Source organism: Myotis myotis, unplaced genomic scaffold (assembly GCF_014108235.1).
Source record: "Myotis myotis isolate mMyoMyo1 unplaced genomic scaffold, mMyoMyo1.p scaffold_m19_p_20, whole genome shotgun sequence".
Lineage (NCBI taxonomy): Eukaryota > Metazoa > Chordata > Mammalia > Chiroptera > Vespertilionidae > Myotis > Myotis myotis.
Genome location: NW_023416325.1, coordinates 14,687,578 through 14,711,303, shown reverse-complemented (window position 1 = coordinate 14,711,303; position 23,726 = coordinate 14,687,578). Strand labels below are relative to the sequence as shown.

The 23,726-nt window shown below is 58.4% G+C and overlaps 2 protein-coding genes across 8 annotated transcripts in view; one reads left to right on the top strand and one right to left on the bottom strand.

The window, feature by feature from the left end:
* The window catches only part of TMEM120B (transmembrane protein 120B), a 40,467-nt gene extending 32,698 nt beyond the window's left edge, over nucleotides 1-7,769 (top strand). For 3 of the 7 annotated variants that reach the window (XM_036354067.1, XM_036354066.1, XM_036354061.1), the window contains 4 exons: nucleotides 13-105; nucleotides 1,243-1,307; nucleotides 1,656-1,724; nucleotides 2,191-5,601. In XM_036354067.1, the coding sequence (XP_036209960.1) occupies nucleotides 13-105; nucleotides 1,243-1,307; nucleotides 1,656-1,724; nucleotides 2,191-2,304 (341 nt within the window). In that variant the 3' untranslated portion in view covers nucleotides 2,305-5,601. Of the gene's footprint in view, nucleotides 1-12; nucleotides 106-1,242; nucleotides 1,308-1,655; nucleotides 1,725-2,190; nucleotides 5,602-5,643; nucleotides 5,847-6,919; nucleotides 6,959-7,741 lie in introns of those variants that run through there. The other 4 variants (XM_036354062.1, XM_036354064.1, XM_036354065.1 and 1 more) reach the window with 4 other exon arrangements.
* RHOF (ras homolog family member F, filopodia associated) lies at nucleotides 3,788-15,160 on the bottom strand. The gene is made up of 5 exons (XM_036354068.1): nucleotides 14,407-15,160; nucleotides 14,007-14,094; nucleotides 6,331-6,440; nucleotides 6,118-6,252; nucleotides 3,788-5,297 (listed from the first exon to the last, which is right to left on the bottom strand). The coding sequence occupies exons 1-5, from the start codon at nucleotides 14,542-14,544 to the stop codon at nucleotides 5,133-5,135; spliced, it is 636 nt and encodes a 211-aa protein (XP_036209961.1). The 5' UTR covers nucleotides 14,545-15,160; the 3' UTR covers nucleotides 3,788-5,132.
* Nucleotides 15,161-23,726: the final 8,566 nt, after the last annotated feature.

Below are 23,726 nucleotides of genomic sequence, written 5' to 3'. Positions count from 1 at the left end.
CTCCCCCTGCAGGCTGTGTCCAGTTCCTGCAATATTATTACCAGAGGGGCTGCCTCTACCGGCTGCGGGCTCTGGGGGAAAGGAATCATTTGGACCTCACTGTGGGTGAGTAGCCGACCTGGGGGGTGGAGGCACAAGTACTGGCCCCTGCCTGCTCCCCCAGATCTGACTCCTAACTCCCCACAGTGGGAGCATGTGCCGGTAAGGACATAACAAACAAAACCTCCCACACGTGAAGGCAGGGCTGCTGGCCTCTACCCAAGTTGCTTTTCATAATTCATTGTGGATTCTGTTTTAGTGAAGTGTCAGACCAGCTGTGCACCCTCAGTGCTGGCTTCTCTCTTATCCTTTTAAAATGTCTGTTTTTTGTCTGTGATTTATAATAAAAATATACTATATATATGTTAGCCCACTGCTGTTGTACATATATAACCGATGTGTAGTATGTCTACATATAAATATATATCAACATATACATATATACACATTGGGAATGTGTGTGTAACTTTTAAAAAAATATATCTTTATTTATTTAAAATTTTTTTATTTCAGAGAGGAAGGGAAAGGGAGAGAATAGAAACATCAATGATGAGAATCATTGATTGGCTGCCTCCTGCACACCCCCTACTGGGGATCGAGCCCTCAGGATGTGCCCTGGCCAAGAATTGAACCGTGACCACCTGGTTCATAGGTCAGCACTCAGTCACCGAGCCACCCCGGCCGGCGGTGGGTGTGTAACTTTTTATCTCATAGGGTTGGGTGCCTAATCAGAAAAGCTTGGAGACCTTTCATCTAAGCTCTCAGGGGAAACTATTTTTAATAAAGCTCTGCTATCTCTTAAGATGGTCATTTCTATTGAATTGCTCCACAAAGTAGGCCTTGCTTTGTCAAGACTCGATTGAAATGATGCATTTGAAAGTTCACTATAAAGTGTAAACTAAAGAAAAATTTAAAACCAGTCCCTGGCACATCAGCGTTCCATAAGTGTTGTCAAGCCTGCTTGTCCTTGGTGGCCTCGGGCTGAGCTGTCAGGCCTGGTGATGGGCGTTCTGCATCTGTCTGGTGGTTCTCATGGTGAGCGCTCCCGCACCTGTAAGAGCTGAGGGCTGCTCCCCCGCGCTGTGTCTGTCTGTGCCTAGCTAATCTAGGGGTGACTGGCACGGCCAAGCAGTGGGCGCTTGGTGGGGCCGTGCGGGCAGCCGGGTCCCTCACACAGGCCTTCGCCCTCTCCCTCCTCCACAGAGGGATTCCAGTCCTGGATGTGGCGGGGCCTCACCTTCCTCCTGCCTTTCCTGTTCTTTGGCCATGTGAGTACCCTGGAGTCTGTGGGTGTCCCCTACTCTGGGGTGACCTCCAGGAACACAGTGTCTGTAGCCTCTCCCTCATTTCCCCATTCACCAGCCGTCCCCGGGCTGGGCCTCATGGGTTCCCAGGCTATGGCAGGCCCTGGGTCCAGGGAGCCCAAAGGCAGGGCCCAGAACTGGCCCTCAGGCTACTCTGGCCTAGGGTGCCCCAGTTTCATTTGGGGGGTTTCAGTGTCTCAGGGCAGTGGCTACCAGAAGCTGGGGTCCTGGTGCCTCACCTGGGGGTTTCCCATGTGGTGTCCAGGGGAACTGGGACTGAACAGTGCCCCCCCCCCCCGCCTCCCCCTGCAGTTCTGGCAGCTCTACAATGCAGTCACGCTCTTCAAGCTTTCCAGCCACGAGGAATGCAGAGAATGGCAGGTATGGGTGTGTGTGTGTGTGTGGGGGGGGGGGGGTCCTGGGGAAGGCTGGGCTGGCGTGTGTGTGTGTGTGTGTGTGTGTGTGTGTGTGTGTTCCTGGGGAACAGTGTGTATGTGGAGGGGCAGGGGGAGGTCCTAGGGAAGGCTGGGCCGACTTGGGGGAAATTACTTCTGTAGCCGCCTGCCCCCTTTGCTCTCCTCCATGGGGCCCAGACTCTGCTGCTGGGCCTGGGAGCCCCTCAGGGGTGGCTCCCCATTGAACACTCCCCAGGGCCCGGCCCGGCCCGACCCCAGGACTCAGGTCCTCCACCCAGTTGGCCCGGATGTCTGCCTTCCGCCTGCAGAACCTTGCAGTTGGTGGGTGGCTTGTGCGAAGGGTTCTGAGGTCTGGGGTGGGGTGGCACCCCAGCAGGGGGAGCTGGTCAGAGCTGGCACGGCCTGTTCCTCCTTCCCCTCTGCCCCGCCAGGTGTTCGTGTTGGCAATCACCTTCCTGGTCCTCTTCCTGGGCAACTTCCTGACCACCCTCAAAGTGGTGCACACCAAACTCCAGAAGAACAGGAACAAGGCGAAGACGCCGTGAGCCACGGGGCTGCGCCCCCGAGCCCGGGACTTTGAGACTGCGGGGGTCTCAGTCGGCACCCTCGCTGCCGGTTCCTCCTCAGCAGCGCCAGTGGCCACTGGCGCAGTGACCTCAGGGGCCAGTGGCCTCCCCGGGAGCAGGGCCAAGGCCCGAGTCCCCGACTGGACAAGAGAAATGTGACCCAGCCTGTCCGAGCAGTATTAGCCACCCTTCCTATTTATGACGTATTTAATGCCGCGCCCTCCCCACCTCCCTAGAATCGTAGCCCCCGCTGCTCTTGGCCGGACTGTCTTCCTGGGGGAGGCAACGCCTCAGGGAGCCCCTCTGTCCCCCGGTCCTGGCACTTGAAGCCCTCAGGGCAGGGTGTGGACATGCCTCCTGAGGTTGGATGTGTGACCTGTTACTTACAGAGTCCCAGGCGGAGGCGGGAGGGGGGCCCTGGGAGTCCTGTGGGGACTCCCTCTGCAGGCCACGCTTCTGCTGTCGGCTCCCTCCTCCTCCCAGCCTCCGTTTCTCTGTGGGGCGGGTATCTACCTTCTCAGAGAACCGCTGTTGTGCCTTGTGCTCTTTGTGCTTCCTGAGTCCCCTGACTGCCGGTCACCTGGGGAAAGTGGCCGGGCCGGCCTGAGGCCTGGGGTTCTTGGCCCCTGGAGCAGCTGGGCCCAAGGCAGGCAGGGTTTCTGAGTCACCACCAGAGGGCGCCCCAGCCTCGGCACCATGTGGGTGGTTTGAGGGCGTTACTTGACACTTCCTGACCCTCTACCCTCAGCCCATCTTCCTGAATCCTTGCAGTGGGAACTCAGAGTGAGACCCAGACCCTCAGCGCTGGCCTGGACTTCAGCCAGCACCAATGTCACCCAGCCCTCCATCACCTCCCTTACTCAGAGGTTCCGGAAATTGGGGTGGGGGGTGTCTGGGCAATCTCACTTTCAGAAGGTCACACAGGGCAAGGCTGCTGGTCACCTCACGATAGATCCTGAATTGGAGGGTGAAGAAGCCAATTTTCTGCCCCTTCTCCCACACCTGAGCCTCATCTGCCCTTAACGACTTCCCTACAAATCCTCTTGGACCAGAGGTCATAGCTGGTGTCCACAGCTATGCTGTGGCCCTCAAAGGGGTTTACAAATTTTTTAAATTAGTTACATTTTTAAAATATGGAATCCACCCCCAGTAAGATTCCACACAAAAATCCAGGTCTTGACTTTCCCCAGATAAGTGGAAAGCCCTGGCCGTGTTCCCACAGAACAGCGCTCACCTGGGCTGGCTGCCTGCCCGGAGTGGCGCTTGCTTTCTAGTTTGCGGAGACCCCACCACCCCCTCCTAGCCCTGCCCTCCTTCACTCTCCACGCCGCCCATCTGGCCCTTTAAGAACTTGGGTTTGCCCTAGACCTTTCCTGTGACGGGCCAGATGGTCACAGTCACAGTGACTTTAGCCTGCAGTTGTGGGGCAAAAGCAGCCCTCGCATAAATGAATGGGCATGACTGTGTTCCAATAAAACTTTATTTACAAAAACACACAGCAGCCAGATTTGGCTCACAGGCCATAGTTCGCTGACCTCTGTTCTAGACCCTCATTTGTCCACGAGGCCCTGGACTCTGCTGGAACCAGAGGTCCTTGGTCTGAAGGCTCTGGTGAGTCCCCATGGAGGGGCCTCCAGGAACCTAGGTGGGGTGCGGTGGGCTTAGAGGTCTTGCCCTAGCAGGTGACTTCAGAGAAGCTCAGGCTTAGGCACAGCGCTGGGCACAGGGTACGGAGGCAGAGATACCTGGGGAGCAGGAGCCACCTGGAGCCATCACCCCACCTTCGGTAGCGCTGACTCCAGAGTGAGCTCAGGACCAAGCAGCTGTCAGTCTCTGGGGTACTGGAATCCCCTGGGGCACTTTTAAAAAATTCCTGGGTCCCTGAACCCAGACCTTCCAGAAGGAAGTTCCGTGAATCTGCGGCTGGGGGACGGTCAGTCAAGTCCGATCTTGAAGGAGGCCAGGGTGGCCTTGGCTCTGGAACACATCCCCCAGCAGTGGGGGCTGTGAGGGGCAGGGGGGCTAGACGACTCCTTTGCAGACAGGGACACAGTCTCAGGACTGGCCTGCTCACGATCAGGAGCTGCTGTCACTTCATCTGAGTTTCCGGCAGTGGGGGCTGCAGGTGAGGAGACCCCGGGCAGGGGTCGGATGGGTGGTCTACAGTGTTTGCTCTGCTTTCCGAGTCTCTTCTCCCCCTGGTCATGTGCACCCGGATCTGGGCAGATGTCGGCCACGCCAAAGGCTACCACTGAAGTCCTCTGCGTAGAGTGGGTGGGGGCGATGCAATTCCTGTGTCCGTGTCCGGGGCTGCGTTCTCCTGATAGGCCTGGTCCCATCGTGGCTCGGCACTCCCGGGGGAAGGAAGCGAGACCGGAGGATGCAGCTCTGCCTATCTCCCCAGCCCAGGGCCGTGGGGCGCTGCCAGATCCACAGTGGCCCATGGACCAGTGTAGTTGGTTGTTTCAAGCACAGGCTTTGAGGACCTACTGCGTGTTTGAAGGGGGACACGTGGCTGGGGGGAGAGTGCAAAGAGGGCACGCCAGAGTCCTGGGGACAAATGCCAGTTCCAGGGCACAGAGGGCCCTAGTCCGCACCCTCACCCACCACCACACAGGCCGAAGCTCGAGTTCCTGGTCAGCCCAGCTGGGAAAGGAGAAAGTTCCAGACCATCCAAAGAGTCTTGCCACAGGCTCCAGATACAACTCCGAGTGCCTTCGTGAGCTGGGGGTGGGCAGGGTCCCGGGGAGTAGCCGGGCCGGGCCCTGTCAGTCCTGTTCTGAGGGCTGAGTGCCCGCCCTGAGAGGTCAGAGCAGCAGGCACCGCCGGGGGTGTTTCTGCCGCTGCGCTTTCTTCAGGGCGCTGAGGGCCACCTTGGCGGCCTCTCGGAAGACGTCCTCCACGTTCTCCCGAAACTTGGCGGAACATTCCAGATAGAGGGCGGCTTGCATCTGCTGGCAGGTGTTCAGGCCCTGGGGGAGGAGGGGACAGCATTCGATGAGGGGCCTGGGGCGCCTCCCGACACCCCCTGGTGGGCTTGGGGCTGGCTTTAGGGGCTGCGGGGCCCCTCTTGTCCCCTCCCAGCCTCCTTCCCACCTCAGGCAGAAACAGGGGGGAGGGGGGGCGGTGAATTCTGAGAACGGGGTTGTCCTTCCGTGTCTGCCAGGCCTGTGAGGAGAGGTGGGCTTCCTCCCCAGACCTCTCTCCCTTCTGGAAAGCACCGTTTAGGCAACGGAGCTTGTCATTAGAATTAAAAATACCTATTTCTAAAACAGATTTACTTTCATTCATGCTTATTCTGTTATTAAACCTTATTAGATTTGCTTCGTGTTCCCTTCATCCTCCCGCGCCTCAGGAAGCCACGGGACTCGCTGCTTTTGAACAAGGGCCGCCCCTGGGGTCCCCTGGGGAGACGGGACAGGATGATGGCTAAGGGCCCAGACTCTGGAGCCATGGTGACTGGGACGGCATCCTCGCTTCACTTCAGGTTAGCTGTGTGACCCTGGGCAAGCTCCTTAACCTCTCTGGGTCTCAATTTATCTCCCCATAAAATGGGGAGCACTAACAGTATCGGCCTCGGGGTCATAGGATTAAATAAAGTGCTCAGATATATGGGCTCTCAATATTCTACAGCTGTTATTCTCAGAATCCTGTTTGCTTCCACTGTGCGAAAGGCCAGAGGCACCCCGTGGCAGAGGCCAAAGGCCTGGGCGTCTTTTTAGCCACAGCTGTGCCTCGGACCTGGGCTCCTGGTGGGGCTGTGGGGAAGGGGAGGGAGGGCCCCGAGCCCACCTGCGTGTAGGTGATAGGCTCCAGCTGGGCCGCCCGCAGCTTCCGCAGCTGCTCCTTGTCCTTCCTCAGGTCCGTCTTGCAGCCGATGAGCACCATGGGGGTCCCACGGCAGAAATGCGTGACCTCGGGGAACCACTGTGGAGGGAGAGGCTGGGCATCAGGGCTGGGGCTGGGGCTGGATCCGAGGCCCCCAACCCGGGGGGCAGGCCTCACCTTGATGAGGACGTTGTCATAGCTGGTAGGGTTCATGACGTCATAGCAGATGAGCACCAGGTGGGTGTTCTGGTAGGACAGGGGCCGCAGCCGGTCGTAGTCTTCCTGCCCTGAAACCAACCGGAGAGCAGGTGGGGGTCAGGGAGGCGCCCCTCCTTGTCCACCTGAGTCCCTGGTCTGGGCCCAGGAGGGCCAGGGGTCTGGGGGTCTGCCGGACAAGTGACACCTGCTTGGGCTTCAGTTTTGTCCTGTGGAAAACAGGTGGCCGCCCGCTGTCCTGGACGGCAGCGAGGATGGCATGAGAGAAAACCCAGCAGTAAGTGCTGAAACGCCACGAGCAATTACTCTGGAGACGGTCACCCCGCCCCCCAACCCTCTTACCCCCTACCCTGTGCTCAGGCTGAAGTCACATCACCCTCCCCCAAAACAAAGTTAGAGGAGGGTGCCCCCCAAGCCCAGAGGTGCGTGGCCTCAGGTAAAGTTCATCCTGCCATTCTGGCCACTGCTAGGAAGAGTGGGGACTAGGAAGAGTGGGGGCCGCTGGAAATAACAGCAAGTTTCTCACCTGAACCCTCTCCCCACCCCCCAGGGCACATCAGACTCACCCCCAGGCTGGGCTCGAGCAGTGGTGGGTTTTTTTGTTTGTTTTATTATATATATGTGTGTGTGTGTGTGTGTGTGTATGTATATATTTAAATATATTTTATTGATTTTTTACAGAGGAAGGGAGAGGGATAGTTAGAAACATCGATCAGCTGCCTCCTGCACACCCCCTACTGGGGATGTGCCCACAACCAAGGTACAAGCCCTTGACTGGAATCGAACCTGGGACCTTTCAGTCCACAGTCCGACACTCTATCCACTGAGCCAAACTGGTCATGGCTGTTTTAATACATTTTTATTTATTTTATAGAGCAGTGGTTCTCAACCTTGGCTGCACATTAGAATCACCGGGGAATCTTTTTAAAATCCTGATTTCTGGGCCTCATCCTCCGGAAATTTTGTTTCTTTTTTATGGGGTGAGGCCACAACATTAGTAACAAAGAAACAGAATTTCTGGAGGATGAGGCCCAGAAATCAGGATTTTAAAAAGATTCCTAGGTGATTCTAATGTGCAGCCAAGGTTGAGAACCACTGTTATAGGGAAGGGAGGGAGAAACATCAATGATGAGTCATTGATTGGCTGCCTCCTGCATACTCCACACTGGGGATCTAGCCAGCAACCTGGGCATGTGTCCCAACCCAGCATCGAACTGTGACCTCCTGGCCAAACACGCCAGTTGGGCGGGTTTGGTTTTTTCTTTTCTTTTTTATTTATATTTAAAACTTACAGAAAAATGGCAAAAAACAGCGCCAAGAACGCCCTTACTCAGATGCACTGTTTACGTTTGGCCCCACTTCGTATCTACAGGGAAACAGCTTGAGCCACGTGAGGAGCAGGTGCACACATTGGGCTCCTGCGCCCGGGAATAGTTAGTTCCCTGCGGATTTTCTAAGGACATTCAAAGAACACGGGACGAGCTCTCACCGGCCACAGTGCGTCTGCCAAACTTGGGAAAGCCGCGGCGAAGCTGTGCTCCAGCCGATCCACTGGCCGCGCTCAGCTTTTCCCAAATGTCCTCCAGGACTTCCCGCTAGTCCAGAGGCAGGTGGTGCCTGTACGTCCTGCACGTAGCTATTACACCTGGCATCTTGGGAAAACTCCCACAGCGAGGGCTGGGAGCCTTTCAGACTCATTGGCAACCCCCCAGCCACTTTGCAGAAAGGCAAGGTGACTTCCTTCCATTGAACAGGACAGGAGGCCAGCTCCCTCCCTGCCAAAGGCCTCTCAAGACAAGTGGCCTCTTCACCGAGCACAGACCATGTCCTGCTTCTGGCCTCTTACTGATGACAGGGCACAGCCACCCTCTTCCCACTGACTCCCTCCACTGTGCAGTGAATGGTTGCCACAGTTATGACAACGGCTGGGCCAGGAGGACTGTCCGTGCTGTCACTCAGCTGAAGTCCCCCAACACTGGAGAAGGGGGGAGGGGTAGGCAGGGCCCAGCGCACTCAGACCCCCCTATGCTCACCGCCACAAAGCTGGATAAATCTGCATCAGACGATGGAGAACTGGCCCAGCGTGCTATCCAGCGCATGCCTTCCCCTTGCTGTCCCAAACTGTCCCCATTCCTCACCTCTGGGCGTGTCTTACTAGACCTCTGCTGTCCAATAGGGTAGCCTCTAGCCCCAGGTGGCTATTTAAATTAACATTAAAAATGCAGGTTCTCCATTACACTAGCTACATTTCAAGTGATTAACTGCTGCACAGGGCCAGTGGCTTCTGTAACAGACAGCGTAGGTACAGAACATTTCCATCACCACAGAACGTTCTAGTGCACAGCCCGGCACCGTCCTCATCCAGGCCGCCTCCCCCTGCTCCCCTGCTGCCCATCCAGGCCGCCTCCCCCTGCTCCCCTGCTGCCCATCCAGGCCGCCTCCCCCTGCTCCCCTGCTGCCCATCCAGGCCGCCTCCCCCTGCTCCCCTGCTGCCCCTCAGTGAATCCCATTCTCCATGCAGCAGTTATGTGGGTCTTAAAACACAAAGACCTGCCCTCTCCTCACAACTGAAACACCTTCAATGGCTCCCTATTGCCCTTTACTAAAACCCAAACATCTCTTGTGGCCCACATGACCTGGGCCCACTAGTCCTGACCTCATCTCCCTCCTCCACACCCCTCACTCACTGAGGTCCAGCCAAGGGGGCCTCCTCTCAAACCCACCAAGCTCTCGGGCCTCAGAGCCTCTGCACTTGCTGTTCCCCATACCTGGAATGCCTTTCCCTCACGTTCTGGGGCATCTTTCTAGCGTTTTCTTTTCAAGCATTCAGACTGACCACATTATTTCCTTTGCCTTCTCTCTACTTCTACGTAATAACACCACCACCCTACACCTTATGTACTTTTCCGGGTGCTTCTGCCTGTAAATTATTAAGACACACCCTGACAGCAACCCTCTGAGGAGCTAGTCAGGGAACTTAGGAACATTCCACTGATGCAGAAAAAAACGGAGTTTCAGAGAAGTGAAGTAACCTACCCCTGGTCACTGCATCAGTGACCGAGCCAGGACTCCACCCGGCTCCTTAAATCCCAAGTCCCGTGTTCCTTCTGCAAAAACGCAGTGACACGCTTTCTTGCTTCTGTGCAAACATCGGTCCTGGCCTTCTACGGTGTACGACACGGTTCATAATTGTGGCGTGACACGCGCGCTCTCATTCCCTTCCAGACACGTGGCTGGAATGGCCACGTCGTAAACGGGGCCTACTGTTCCCACGTCTCTCTTCATCTCGCCTGGTGCAAAGTCCACCGCCCTGTGTGTCCACAGCCTGTCCTCGTAGGTGTGCTGTTTACTGCCTGTGTCCCTGTGGACTGGAGGCACCCTGAGGGCAGGGCCCACGTCTGTCCTGAAATACTAACTCCTGGTGCCCGGCAGGCGTCCAGTCGGTATTGGCTGGTTGAAGCTGTTCACCTCCTGGCACGCCGTGGAGACCAGGGCTGAGGTGCGCCGGAAGGTCTGCCATGTACGTGATGGTTCCAGCAGTCGGTGAGGGCAGAAGTCAGACGGCCCTGGGTTGGAGGAGGAAGTCAGGCCAAGCTGGCTCCCCCCGAGACTCTGCCCTCACTGTCACCTTTTCTAGAGGCTCTTGCCCAGGTAGCAGCATGGCTCGGTCCCTCCTTTCCGTCAGGTCTCTGCAGAAGGGTCACCGTCTCCAAGAGGATTGCTCTGAAACAGCCTCCTTCCCAGTGGGTCCCACGACCAGCTGTGGCTTTTTCTTCTGGGTTTTTGTTTGTTTGTTTGGTCTCCCCGTGAGGACAGGGGCCATCTCTGCTACACGGGCGAACTCAGTTCCGTTGGTGAATGAATGAACAAATGGATGAGTGAGTGAAGGAAGTGCAATGATGGTCCTCGAGGCTTTAGGCGTCTGCACGGGCACCGCACTTGCATCACCTCTGTTCGTTTAAGCAGCCGCCCCAGGAAGTAAGCCTGGCGGGGAGGGTTCTTCCTGTTAGGAGACCACGTGGCTGAGGGGGCATTTTTTCAAGGTCAGAGACAGGCTCCCTGGGAGCTGGAGCACCAACTTAGTCCCCACGCCAAGGTCAGCTGCCTGCCAAGCCACTCTAAAGGCACCAATTCTCCCAGGAAGCCTTCTCCAGCCTTCCCAATTGGGAATTAACCTCTGGGCCTCAGTTTCCTCATCTGTGAAATGGACATGTGAGAAGCAAGTGAGCCTTCTTGACAATAACAGTAAAAATGGTCATCATATGCCAGGCCCCATTCAGAGCCCTTTACCTGCATTGACTCATCGTTCCTCACCATAATCCTGTAAGACAGGGCTGCTGTTATCACATTTTACGGACGCAGAAACTGAAACACAGAGAGGCGAAGGGACTTGTCCACGGTCACAGAGCTCACAGGAAGCTTTGTAAATGACAGAAGACCATGGGAGGACTACTGGGGTGCCTCCCTTTTGCTCCATCCCAAAGGACAGGGAGCTGGCCCGACAAATTCCAGCCCTGACCAGGTGAGGTAAAAGCTCCCAACACAGTAATCTCAAGAAGAGAGGGATTCTGGGAGGAGATGGGCAGCCAGCCCAGATCCCAGCTCCTCCTCCAGGCTGCCTTCCTGGCTTGACTGTGCCTGGCTCGGCTTTCCCCAGGCCTCAGAGTGGGCCTCCACTCTGCAGGTGATAGACTTCCGGGGCTGTTGACCTCACGTCTCCTTGGGAGGGGCAGGGTGTCCTGGACGCCTCCCGTATGAGTCAGGAGGCCAGGCTGCCCGCAGACTCATGTTCCATGACTTTGGTACCGTCCCTCTCTAGGCCTCAGTTTCCTTATCTGGTGATAACCCTGCTCCTGGTAGGCTGAGCAATGCTGGGCAAAAGGTGAGGGACTGCTACTATGGTTACTCCTGAAACAGAAACAGGGTCCTGGGGGCGGGGGCGGGAAGAGCAGGTTCTAACCCTGGCTCTTTAGACCCACAAGCTTTATGGAGCCCTCCACCCACAACATGGTATTACTCTCCCCATTTACCCCTGGTAATGCCAAGGCTTAAAGGGGCCAAGTCCCCTGTCTACGGGCATACAGGTGTCCCACTCTGGCTTCCGCAGATGGGCCTCAGATGTTAAAAAAAAAAAAAAAAAAAAAAGCCCTGAGTTATGTGCAAAAGGAGACGTTTGTTTCAGGCGAGGAAAGGTCTGTGGGGCAGGGAGGAAGTGAGGCTCTCGCCTCGCCTCATGAGAGGGTATTTCCTTTGTGGGAGGGAGCTTGGCTGTGGCCGTCATCTCTCTGGGCAGGGGTCTCTAAGGCGTGGCGCTGGGTTGAGGAGAGAGGGAGTCATCGGGCCATGGTGGTCCCCAAATCGGCTGGAGGACATACACAGGGCAGGTGGGTCCCAGCTCTGGCCAGGGCGTTGGTCAGGGGATGGCTGCCGGCAGCACGAGAAGGGGAAGCTGCCAGAAAAGGAACCCACTCTCACGAGTGCTCTGGGGCCTGCCACCTGCATGCCCTCCTCAGAGACTGGCGCAGCTGGGGCCCGGGCAGCTCCAGCCCGCGGCCCAGAACCGGGTCTGAGGACCCACCGCTGCGGCTCCCCTAGCCTCCGTGCTCCTGGCTCCTAGACAACGCTCTGGTCCGATTCCCCGTCTGCCCCACACCTTTCCTCGTGTTCCCATCTCAGGCTACGAAGGAAGCCACAGCTCCCCACCTCCTGGGCAATCGCCACCCCATCTCGTGATGCCCTAGCCCTGAGCCCCACCCCGAGGCCCAAACAGCTCCGTCTCTGGTTGGTGTCTTAACCTCCCACCTCGCCCCCGCCCCCGCCCCCGCTTCCCCTGCCCAGGAAACTTCAGACCTCACCGCAGCTTCCGTTCTCTGAGCGTGTCGGGTCGGGTCTGCGGGCGAGGCTGACAGGCCCCGGGTGCTCGCAGCAAAGGTCAGGGTACCCAGCCATTCTGATAACTCGGACGCAGCTTCCCCATCCCTCCTGAAGTAGCTCTTAGAGCAAATCCTTTCCTAAAGCAACTAGGCGCTTCCCAGAGCCTGCACGTGACAACCGACCCCGACGTGTGCCTTGAGCATCTTTCTCTGGCCCAGGCCAGAAAGGCCAGAAGCGGTCCCTGCGCTGGGTCTGATGGGAAGGCAGTGGGAACCGTGAAAGAACTGGGGACTCTGAGAGGAGACGCCCTGAGGGCAGAGGCAGGAGGAGAGACACACAACTCCCCTGGACTCCCCCGTCCACCAGCACTCCACCCACCACGTGGGGTTAAGGAACCTGCCCCTCCCTGGGTCCCAGACGGAAACGTGTGAAACGAAAAGTGTCCCAAACACAGTGTGATCTTTACTGCTCTTTGCGGCCACACCCTTGGGAATTCCTCTGAAGCCTTTAGTAGCAGAGGCACATACATCCCCGTTCTGGGGGCAGCCCCGCGGGGCCCTCATCCAACAAGAAGGGGAGGTCCTCAGAGCCCACTGCAGGGAGGGGGGGAATAACACCCAAACAAAGCCTGTCAGAAACCAGGAACCCAGGAGCGGTCTGGGGCTGGGACAGCCAGCCCTATCCTGCCAGGTCCAGGTAGAAGGAGAGACGCTCCTGGCAGCTTGGCAAGGGATGCAGGGTCTGGGTTTTGGCTCCACCCAAGGCCAGTGGGAGACGTCACCTCACACACACTAGGCTTCCTTGGGGAGGGGGCACCTGATGACAGGGTTCCACGCAGCTCACTCAACACTGACTCACAGAGGCTGCGTATCCTGACCGTCCTGACCTTCGCTCCCCAATGTTTATTCAGTCCAGAGGCAAAGAAGGAAACTCCCTGAGGGGAGGCAGCGCCCCCTCCCCAACCAGTGCCACTCAAGTCCTCTCATTGGCTGGGCTCCCCCCACCCATCCCCCAGCAACAGGCCTCCGATGGCGATGGCGAGGCAGGCAGCACGAACCCACTAGCAGCTGCAGGTGACAGAACCTCACCCCGGCATTCCCTAGAGCTTGGTTCCCTCCTCAGCGCCCCGGTTTCTTCCAGGGAACCAGGAAGGCACAGAATCCTAGAAGCTCAAACAGGAGACCACCAAATCCCAGGATCACCCCCTGTCGCCCGCGGAATCCCAGAAGCGTGGGAGTCAAAATGTGGGTCCTGTGGAGTCTCGGGCTGTCGGCCAAGGATCTTGGGGGTCACAGGCTCGCTCTCATCTGTGGCCCAGACTATTCCGGAAGCACAGGACCCCGAGATGCAGCCCAGGGCAGCCCAGCCCCAGGGGACCCACATGTGCAGCTCGCAGAGCCTTAGGCGACCACAGCAGGTCCCACCCCAAGCAGAAGGGAGCCCGTGGTTTTCTAGAAACAGGAGAGGAACCCAGCCGTGGGCTCTCAATACAGCAGGGCTGGGTGGTGGCCAGGGGCTCATCTCGTGCAAACACCCTCCTTTTACATAGAGACGGGGCGACCGGGGTCCGCTATGCCGCCAGGGCCCCTCCTCCCCGGCCAGGCGGTGGTCACCGGCTCCGGGCCAGCACCGCGCCGCTGCATCCAGGAGGGATGGGCTGTCAGGGCATCGCGGAGCTGGCGGTCGGGATGCGGGATGCGGCGGGGATGCCCGGGCGGGGAAGTCCCGGGCCGCCCCGACCCTCGGCGCGCAGGCGCACTCACCGGCGGTGTCGTAGAGGTTCAGGGTCACCTCCTTGTTGCCCACCGTGACGCTGGCCGTGTACTTCTCGAACACGGACGGGGCGTAGTGCTGTCGGAGAAGGGGCAGGGTTGGTCCCCAGGAGCGCGGCGGGGTCCCGACGTGCGCTGGACTCCCCACCTTCCACCTTCCCCCCATCCGGCTCGGCCCCCCGCCACCCCACGCACACACACCGCTAGGCGCCGGAATTCCCGAGGGGGCGCCCGGGGGGGGGGGGCGGCCGCCTCTGGGCGCGCAGGACGCCGGGGACCTAGGGTCCAGGCTCGGGTGCAGGCCGAGGGCCGTCCCTCGCCCCCAGGGGACCCTCGCGCGCCCCTGCCCCATCCTACGCGCCTCCAGCACCCCGCCCTCCGGGGGCCTCACCTCGGGGAAGGAGCCCTGGCTGTACACCATGAGCAGCGAAGTCTTGCCGCAGCCGCCGTCGCCCACGATCACGATCTTCAGCTCCTTCCTCCCCGGGACCGGGGCGGCGGGCGGCGCCGGGGTCGCCGGGGCGTCCATAGCCCGGAGCTGGCGCTACTGGCAGCAGCGCGCGGGGCTGAGAGCCGGGGCTAAGCTCGCGGGCGGGGCGGGGCCAGGGAAAGCCCCGCCCCCGGGGCGGCCCCGCCCCCGTCAGGCAGCCGCCCGGGCCGACCCTCCAGCCTCAGTTTCCTTCCGGCTAGGGCCCCAGCCCGGGGCGCTCACCCTTCATTCGCAGGGAAACTGCGCAACGGGGTGCTCAGCCGCCAGCGCAGCTCCTACCCGCCCCCCAGCTCATCACGGCGCGCCCCCCACCGTTTCCGCCGCTGCTCTTGGGGCCCCTAATTAGCAGGCTCCGCCTTCCGCCAGGGGCTCGTTGATTGGCCGGCTTGGACAGGGTCTCTTTGATTGGCGGGCTGCCCCCCACCCCCTGCCCCAGCACCCTGGTTTGTGGAGCCCTGGTTTCAAGCTTTGGGAGAAGCCCCCCAGCTTTGCATCGCTCCAGCTGTGGGGCTGGGGCAAGTCCGCCTCACACCTGTTTCCCCACAGGAGGTAGGCTGGTGGTGCCAGGGAAGATGCCGGCACGGGAGTTGTGCCTGCCCACCTCGTCTGTCTCCTGTGTGGGCGCGGGGTGGGGTGGGGAATAGTGGTTCCGCTTACCTACTCCCCCCCCCCCCCCCGCCTCCCTAGGGGCGCAAGGTAGACCTCTGGCGCCCTCTGCCGGGCGACCGCCTGAGCATGGGTGACAGGTGAGCGCCCTAATCACGTGGGCGGGAACCTCCTTCTAGCAGGGGCTGGAGGCATTGACCCAGCCGGACACTGTCGAGGAAGGCCAGGGCAGCGCTAGCTGAGATCATTTGAGACTGATAACTCCCACCTCCGCCCAGAAATTTAAGTTTTACAGCCAGCAGCCATGCGTCTTTCATCCCAAGGGTTCTTCCCAATCCTCCCACCCCCCTGCCAAAACAGCTATTTATTGAGCACTCCCCATGCGTAGGTACTGTCGGGCAGGTGGCTGCTATCACCTGTCCTCCATCCCTCCCCTCCCTGCGACCCTGGGCTGACTTCCTTTTTACAAGCCAGGCCACTGGTAGGAGTGGCAGGCAGGTTAGGGGCACGGCCAAGTGAGCAAGCAGGGCCTTCCCAGCTGGGGTAGGACCTCTGGGAGTTTCCTCCAAGAGGGGCTGGCAGGACTCAGCATCTTCTTGCCCTTACCCCACCCCGAAGATGACCAATTTTCAAGTTCTCAGCAAAGATGAGGTAAACTTTACTTCAGGCAGGAAATTGCCAACCTGGCAGTTCCATAAATGCAGGGTCAAGGTTTTCAGCGGATGCAAGGCAGGGTCTGACCACCAGAGGGCAGCAGCGACCGCCCGTGGAAGCCCCGAAAGAGACAGAGCTGGGAAGAGGAGGTAAGTTAAGCTTGTAGGGTGGCATCAGTGGGGTCAAGCACCCTCAGAAAAATTTACAGCAACTCATTCATTCTTTTTTTGCAACACAAGTTTATTGAGAGGAAATTGTGTTCCTACCTGTGAGGAGCTCAGAGGAGGTTGAGAGCTGGCTGGTACGTGAACTAAGCTTGGCAGTGTTCGGAGAGCAGGCCAGATGGGTACCCAGCCTGGGCAAATGCATGGTGGCTGGAAAACCCCAGCAGGTTTGGCAGTGGCGGGGGAGTGAGGATAGAGGCCAGACGCTGTTGTCAAGGTAACCAGGGTTAGCCCACAGAGGGCCTAGCTGTCAGGCTCAAGCAGGGGGCGCTGGACAGAAGGCTCCTGAACTGGCCCAGCCAAACTGGACCCTCAAGCTCTCTTCAGAGGAGCTATGATTGGCTGGTGAGGCAGCCTGAGGTTGACAGGAGGAGAGACCAGGTCCTTGCCGAAACCGGTTTGGCTCAGTGGATAGAGCATCGGCCTGTTGACTGAAAGGTCCCAGGTTCGATTCCGGTCAAGGGCATGTACCTGGGTTGCGGGCACATCACCACTGGGAGATGTGCAGGAGGTGGCTGATCGATGTTTCTCTCTCATCGATGTTTCTGACTATCTCTCTCCCTTCCTCTCTGTGAAAAATCAATAAAATATATTTAAAAAAAAAAGAGACCAGGTCCAGACACATGTCAGAAAATGACCCCAGGACCACAGGAGGAGGGGAAGGATGGAAGAGGAAGGTTTCCAACGAAGGAAGGAGGACCACTTATCTTTGCAACCTTCTCATTTCAGGCCTGCCACAGCAGTGACCCTAAAGCAGGAACCCTAAAGCGTAGGGAGGGACTGGGAGAGTAAGAGGGGGAGGGGCCTGGGGAGAATGCACTTAGAAATTAACCCCATGGGCCTGTGGGAGGACTCCTGACTATCCTCAAAATCCTTACTCCTCAGTTTCCACTTTCCATCTCAGAGATGGGGCTGCAATTTTAACTTATGACAGAACAAACCACTTACTTACACAAGGCTGAGAGGAGGGGGAGAGGAAGAGTGAGTCTGTCCAGCCCTGTCTGGGTCCGGGCAGAACAGCTGACACTGGCCCCAGCCCACCCGCCCCTGCCTGGCCAAGAGGCTGGCAGAACCCAGCCCCAGCCAGCACGGAGCGTGTTTGATTTGGACCCAGCTCCAGTGTGATGTAGGGGCTGGATCTGTAGCTAAAACTCCCCAAGCCAGCGGCTCAGAGGCGGCAGGGTCAGGGCAGGCAGCTGAGGACCTGGGTACTCCCACAAGCCGGGGGGCCCTGCTTCCTTACCTGTGAGGTGCTCTGGGGACCCAGGCCATTCTTCTTCTATTCACCAGGAATTCCTGGAGAGGTTTAGGAAGACAAGAAAGACACTTTAAACAGGTCCTTGCCACAGACCCCAAGGGGAGCTGCCAGGTGGCATTTGTGGGGCAGACTCATTTGGCAGCACAGGTGAGGATGGTCAGTGACATGCCTATGGTCCCGCTTCCCTGGTGCCTCAGAACATCCTGAGTAGCCACGGCACACCTCAGGGTCATCCACTCCACGTGAGGCTGAAGACACCGAGCCTTCAGAGACTGAGCTATTCTCTGAGGTCCCAGCGATGGGCGGTGGCCGGGGGAGTCACTGCCATACCAAACGCTCCCCACACACCTTTTGAGGCTCAGAAACGGCTCAAAAGGTTATCCACCAACTTCCTCCTCCTGGTTCCGTGGGGAGACCACAGATCCCCGCGGAGCAGGGTCCTGCCAAGGTCACAGACCAGCTGGAGACAGCGGTGGACCCAGATGGCCTTGAGATGGCGGGGTGCCTCTCCACAGTCCACGCAGTCGTCTCCACCCAGAGGGTCCAAAAGGTCATATTCCACGCTGGGCTCCCGGTAGCTGGGCCGGAAGAGGCAGGACCCTGGCGTCCGGTGGTAAGGCAGGTCTGGCTGCCTCCCGGCCTCCGTCGCCAGCGGCACGCCCTTCCGCCCGGCCGGCCAGGCCCTCTCCAGGCAGCCCCAAGGGCCAGACGCCAGGAGCGGCCCGCCCATCGCCCCCTGGGTGATCGGTGGGCGGGGCCGCCCTCTGGGCAAGGAGGAATGACAGCCTGCCCCGCCCCTCCCTGCCCCAGGAGATGATGGGGGTGGGGAGGGCGGGTAGCACAAAAAATGTGGAAGGGGTGGAAGAGAAATGGAAGCGGGGAGGAGGTGCCCTGAAGAGGATCCTTCCAGGTCATGGGGACACCTCTCCCTTCCAAGAATCACACCCAGACCACAGTTTAGCACCTAATTGCTCCCTAATTGGTCCCGGGGCGGGAGTGGAAGAACAGGCTGCGTCCCTCCAGGCAGCTGCCATAAGGGGAGGGTTTAAACCCATTATATTGAACAATCCGAGGCCACAGTAGGTAAAGACCCCTGCCCCCCCACCCCCAGCCTCGGGGCTCTATCCTCAGGGACACAGGCCACCCTCAGGCGGCTGAGCAGTTTATGAGGGCTGAGAGTTCAGTAAGGAGCTGAACTTAATTTAAACCGGAGGTCTGGGAGGGAAGGGGATAATTCATCAACTTTTACAAAGAGCTTTTCCCCTCCCCTCATGCCAGGTAAGAGACGGGTGCAGGTGCGGCGGGGTGCGTCCCTGGCCCCCAGCGAAGGACAAGGTGGACCCAGCCCGGTTTATCTGGGACTGGAGAGGCATGGTAGCCAGAAGCAGCCAAGTGCACCACACGGATTACTTTCAACCAGACTGCTCTTCCTGCTCCCAGCAGTGATGCCAGCAGACAGCTGGCACAGGAGGGAGCCCAAAATAACCCAGACAGCTGGGGCAAGGGGGTGCCATGGACACAGGCGCTGGCTGTTAGTCAAGACACCTGGAACCCCGTCCTGGCTGCCTGTGGTGACCTCCTGACCTTGGGTAATTTATACTCCAGTGCGGGGTTGCGACCCCCCCCCCCCCATCATGACTGATCATGGAAGGGGAGGGGTAAACCACCATCCTGACTCCAACTACACAGGAGGAAGAACGACGCTGCCTCCCAGCCTTCTCCCCTGGAGCCTTCCCCTTTGCCCGGAGGCTCAGCCACGTGCTCGGGGTGGGCCGGTGGGGGAGGAGCTGGACGGCAGCCCAGCCTCCACTCCCTCCAGCCACATCGGAATGGAGGCCGACCAGTGTGAAGCCTCAACGTGAGGCCGGCCCCCTTAATCGTACTTAATCCTCCCAACACCCCTTTCGGCACGCATCCTTATCATTTTACACAGGAGACTGGCCCAAGGTCACCAGCTCTGTGGAGATTCAAGCTGACAGCTGCCTGACTGAGAGCCTCCCTTGCTTCAGCACCAAGATGCCCACAACAAAATCTCAGGTCAAGCCCTCCAGGCTCCCCCAGACCTCAGACTAGCCCTCACACTGAGGGGTGGTGTGAAAGTGGGCAGGGCTGATCGGATACGGATACAGAAGCCAAGCTGGGAGCCAAACGGGGGCGGGGGAGGCAGTTCAATCGGAGGCTCCTGGCCCAAATGGTTCATCAAAGTCATCACCTTCTAGAGACCACCTGGGGGAGGGGGCCGAGATCAAGGGCCACACCGTCTCCAGCTGTGGAGCTTCCCTTCCCAGAGACGAAGCAAGTGGGAAACAGCGTGCAGAGCTTGTGTTGGGAGAATTAGGAGGAGTTGCCATTATTACCAGGCCAGCGACGCCGTGCCCAGCACCGAGTTCTTGGCCTCACAACACCCCAGGTGTTACCTAGCCCCAAAGTTCTCAAAACGTGTTCCCACATGGGAGAACCCGCACCAGCCGGGGGCTTGTTAGAAATGCAAGTTTGGGGGCCCCACTTACTGAATCGGAAACTCAGGACAGGCCCAGAATCAGTGCCACGGTGTGACGGGGCTGCCAGCTAGTTCGAGAATCGCCGACCTACCCCCACTTTGCCGATGGGCCCAGAGACTGTGCAGCCTGTGCTAGGCAACAGCAGGCAAGTAGCTAGCCGGCTCGTGGGACTCTAAAACAGGGCTGGTTTGGCTGTGGGGTTGCAAAGGAGATCGTGGGGATTCCCAGGAAGCAGAAGAGGCAGGAAATCTCTTCAAGGAAGCTGCCCAGGCCTCAGGTCCTGTGCTTCACCTCCCCGGCAGCCAGACACGGCAGCAGAAGAGGCCAGCTCAAGAGTCACCCCACTCGCCCCGACTCGGGGCAGGAAGGAAGGGGCAGGGCGGGGCTTCCTGGCAGCGGAGGAGTCTTTCAGAGGCATCCAGGGCCCTCCCCCCACCACAAAACACCGCTGGGAAAGCCTGGCCAGGGCCGCCTCTCCTGTGCTACTAAATACGGCAGAGAATTGCAGGCCCCAAACTCCTGACAACAGAAGCTTGACAGGCGGGGATGGATGGGCCCAGCAGGCCGCCGATTTCACACACACAGTCCTACACATCTGTGTGGGGGAGGGGTTGCGGAACCGGCCTAGCCGGTTTGAGGCGTCCGCCCTCCCCGGGCTCCAGGCCAAAGACCCCCACATCTCCCTTGCCGGTTGGGAAAGGGCGCACACCTACCTTAGTAGGACTGTCAGAATCAAACTAGGCCTGCTCCTGCTGTCCAGAGGAGGACGGTCCGTTCTGGGGGTACCGCTTCTCTGGCCAAGAGCCTGGGGGATGGGGGGTGGGGAGAAGTGGGAGCGTTTGTTAGGGAGTTGACGGCCACAAACCAGACAGGATCTCCTGGACGACAGGGGATCCCTACAAATGCCACCGCCACCGCCTAAGCCCCCCCCCCACTCCCCCCCGCCCCAGCTGCCAAGGCGCCCTGACTCTGGAATGGTTAAGGGTGTGTGTGCGGGGGGGAGGGGGCGAGTGTGTGGCTGAGTCACCAAGGTTCAGCTCGGGCGACCAGCAGCAGGAGGCGACTCATCTGCATTTCCAAAGGCCCGCCCCGTTCGCATCCCCTCCCCCAGCCTGGGCCAGCGATGTTTACCCGGGAGCCCTCCGCCTGGGGGGGACCCCGGGGAAAGCCAGCTCAGCTTTCCCAGGCCTCAACCCCCACCTCCGCCTCTAGAGCGCCGGTTGGAGGGCGTGCCCTGTGCGACCAGATCCAGAGTCGGTGGCTTCCACGAGGGCCTCACGCCCAAAGTGGGGACAAAGAGGGCCCCTGCGCCTTGGGCTCGACTATCAAAGGGCTCTTGCGAGCCAGACCCGGGCGCCAAGGCCCGGGTGTGCAACCCGGGGGCAGGGGGCGGCCTCGAGGCCCCGATCGGCCCCCGTGGCCCTTTGCTACTGGCTCCTGCGCGGGCGGGAGAAAGGGAGGGGAGCCAGGCCTCCTGGTGCCCGCGGGGGCTCTCCGACCCGGGTGCGGGGTTCGAGCCAGCTGCGCAGCCCGAGTTCGACGTCGAGGCCCCCAGGCCAGGGGCGTCCACGGAGGCGGAGGCCTGGAGCGTGGGCGCCGGTGCGCCGGCCTCCCCTCCCCCCAGCCCCGCCACCTCCCCCCGCTCCTCCCGCCTGGCGCGCAGCAGCCGCCACCGCCCGAGCCGCGGGCGGCGCGCGAAATGGCGCCGGTCTGTGCGCCTCACCCCGCGGAGGCGAGCGCCCAAGCCCCAGCGCGCGACGCCCCCAAGCCCGGGGGCCCCCCGAAACGGTCTCCGCGACTAGCCCCCGGCTCGGGGCTCTGTGTCCTGCGGGTTCTCGGGGTACAGCTCTGCCCAAGGACCCCCACCTGCCCCGGGCTCGCAACGACAACGGGAGGAAGGACGAGGACAGCAGAGCGGCCGCCATGAGCAGCCGCCCGGCCCCAGCTCGGCTCAGAACCTGAAAATAAAACTCGTGTTGGGAGGGAGGAGCGAGCGCGGCCGAGAGCGGCGGCGGCGCCAGGGCTGCAGGCGGCGAGGTGCTGCGTCATGGTGCCAACATGGACGCCGGCCCTTTGTCCTTGGTGGCTCGGGGAGCGCAGGCGCGCCCGGGAGCCCGAGTGCCGGCTTCGGGGTGCCAGACCCCCCAGCCCAAAGGGAAAGCGTCCCCTAGGCCTGGCGGGGACGTTTCCTCGCCTTCTGAGTACCCCCACCTCCAAAACACTGCAATTTCTTCTCCCCACCCAAGCTCAGATCTAGAGAAGCGAGGGGCGAGCGCAGGCAGCTGCGTGGATGCCCGAGGTCGCCGGGGAGCCCCCTCTCGCCTCCCGGGCAGAAGGGGCACAGGGTCCGAAGAGCCCTCCTCGGCCCCCAAGCCCTCCCGGACCCGGCTGTCAAGCATAAAGCTGCACACACCTTCTCCCCTCAGCTCCCACACATCTGCAGCCTTTGGCCTGCTCGGAAAACAGATTTCCTCGAAGGGACAAAAGGCACTTTTTTTTTTTTTTTTTTTAACTTACCCGTTCAGCCCGGTGCCATGGAGTCTGCAAATCAAGCTGGGCGGAGGGTTGGGAGATTGTTATTGGGGAAAAAAAATATCTTTGTGGGGGATTGTTTAGTTGGGAATATCTGGGGAAATGGTGGTGCCTTTGTTGCTGCTGTTACCTTTTTGTAAGTTACATTCTCATGGCATTTTCTGCTCCTTCCACTTCTGTGAACTTTCCAGGGTTGGGTTGGCAAAAGGCGGCTTCGCTGAGGGCTGTTTACTGCTCTGGATATAGCAATGGTGTGACCGTCATTAAGAGACAAAAGGCGAAAACACACAATCAAATCAAACAAAAGGCAAAAAGACACGCGGCCATCCCAACCACCATAGAAAATACCCACGAGTTAACGTTGGTGTTTGGCTCGAACCAGCCAGGACTTGTTCTCCAGTTTTAATCTAGTTTCCTGTGACGGCTTTTAGTCTCTTAACAAAGAGGTCTTCCCTTTCCCCTCACCCACCCCACTACCAAGACCAGAGAAACAGAGCTGTTTTCCTCCAAACAGATCGATTTTCAAAGAAAGTGTACCTGTTACTGGGAATTAAGCTGACTGGCATTTACTGCTGTAAACATTTTCAAAAAGCTTCAAGCTCAAGCCTTAGCTTTATAAAAGCAAAGTCGTCTAAAAGCATTTTAACTGGCTTATATATTATTAGACAAGAGCGACAAAGACAGACATGCAGATGAAGGTTCAGAAAATTAAGGACATCTCAGCGACATTAACATGAAAACTGCACTGCGTTAAGGACATAATGGACTGGGTACTTACAATGTAAAAGGTTTTTTAAAAACTTAAAAGAGTTAACGACTGCTTACAGTTTTTTTTTGTTGTTGCTGCCATTTCGCTAGTCCTAAAACTATACATTTAAAACATTACCTTGTTAAAAAAAGAGAGGAGTTAATAAGATGGCCAGGTTTAAGTGTTTAATAGAGGAAACTATATATATATTTAAAAATTTATTGTTCAGTTAAGAGAATACAGATTAAGACAGCTCCAAGCTCCCCCCACCACCCACCCAAGAAAATAAAAGAGGAAAAAAAAATTAAATATGTCATTTACTTAGTTTTTTTTGGAATTCGAAATTGTTAACTGCTGACATTAATGGTGTGCTATGACCTAGTTATACAAGACAAAGATGGATTCCAAGTCATAAGGAAAAATCCAGATCTTTTTAAAAAAGTCTTCATTCTTCCAACTGTGAGTCCTTTAGCCTGTTGACAAATGTTAAACACAACACTGAGGCGTCCTGAACTGGATGGTGGAGTCAAAGGAAAAAGCATTCCCCACTTGCAACAAAGGAAAAACCCACTTGGCCATTTAATTCCATTGCAGAAAAATGGCTCCCCTCATCTGTTGGCCTCTCCTTGGTGTCTGATGAAGGATGTTTTGAGATCAGCGTCTAATAACTCAAGCCCTATAGAAGCCGCGCGCCGATT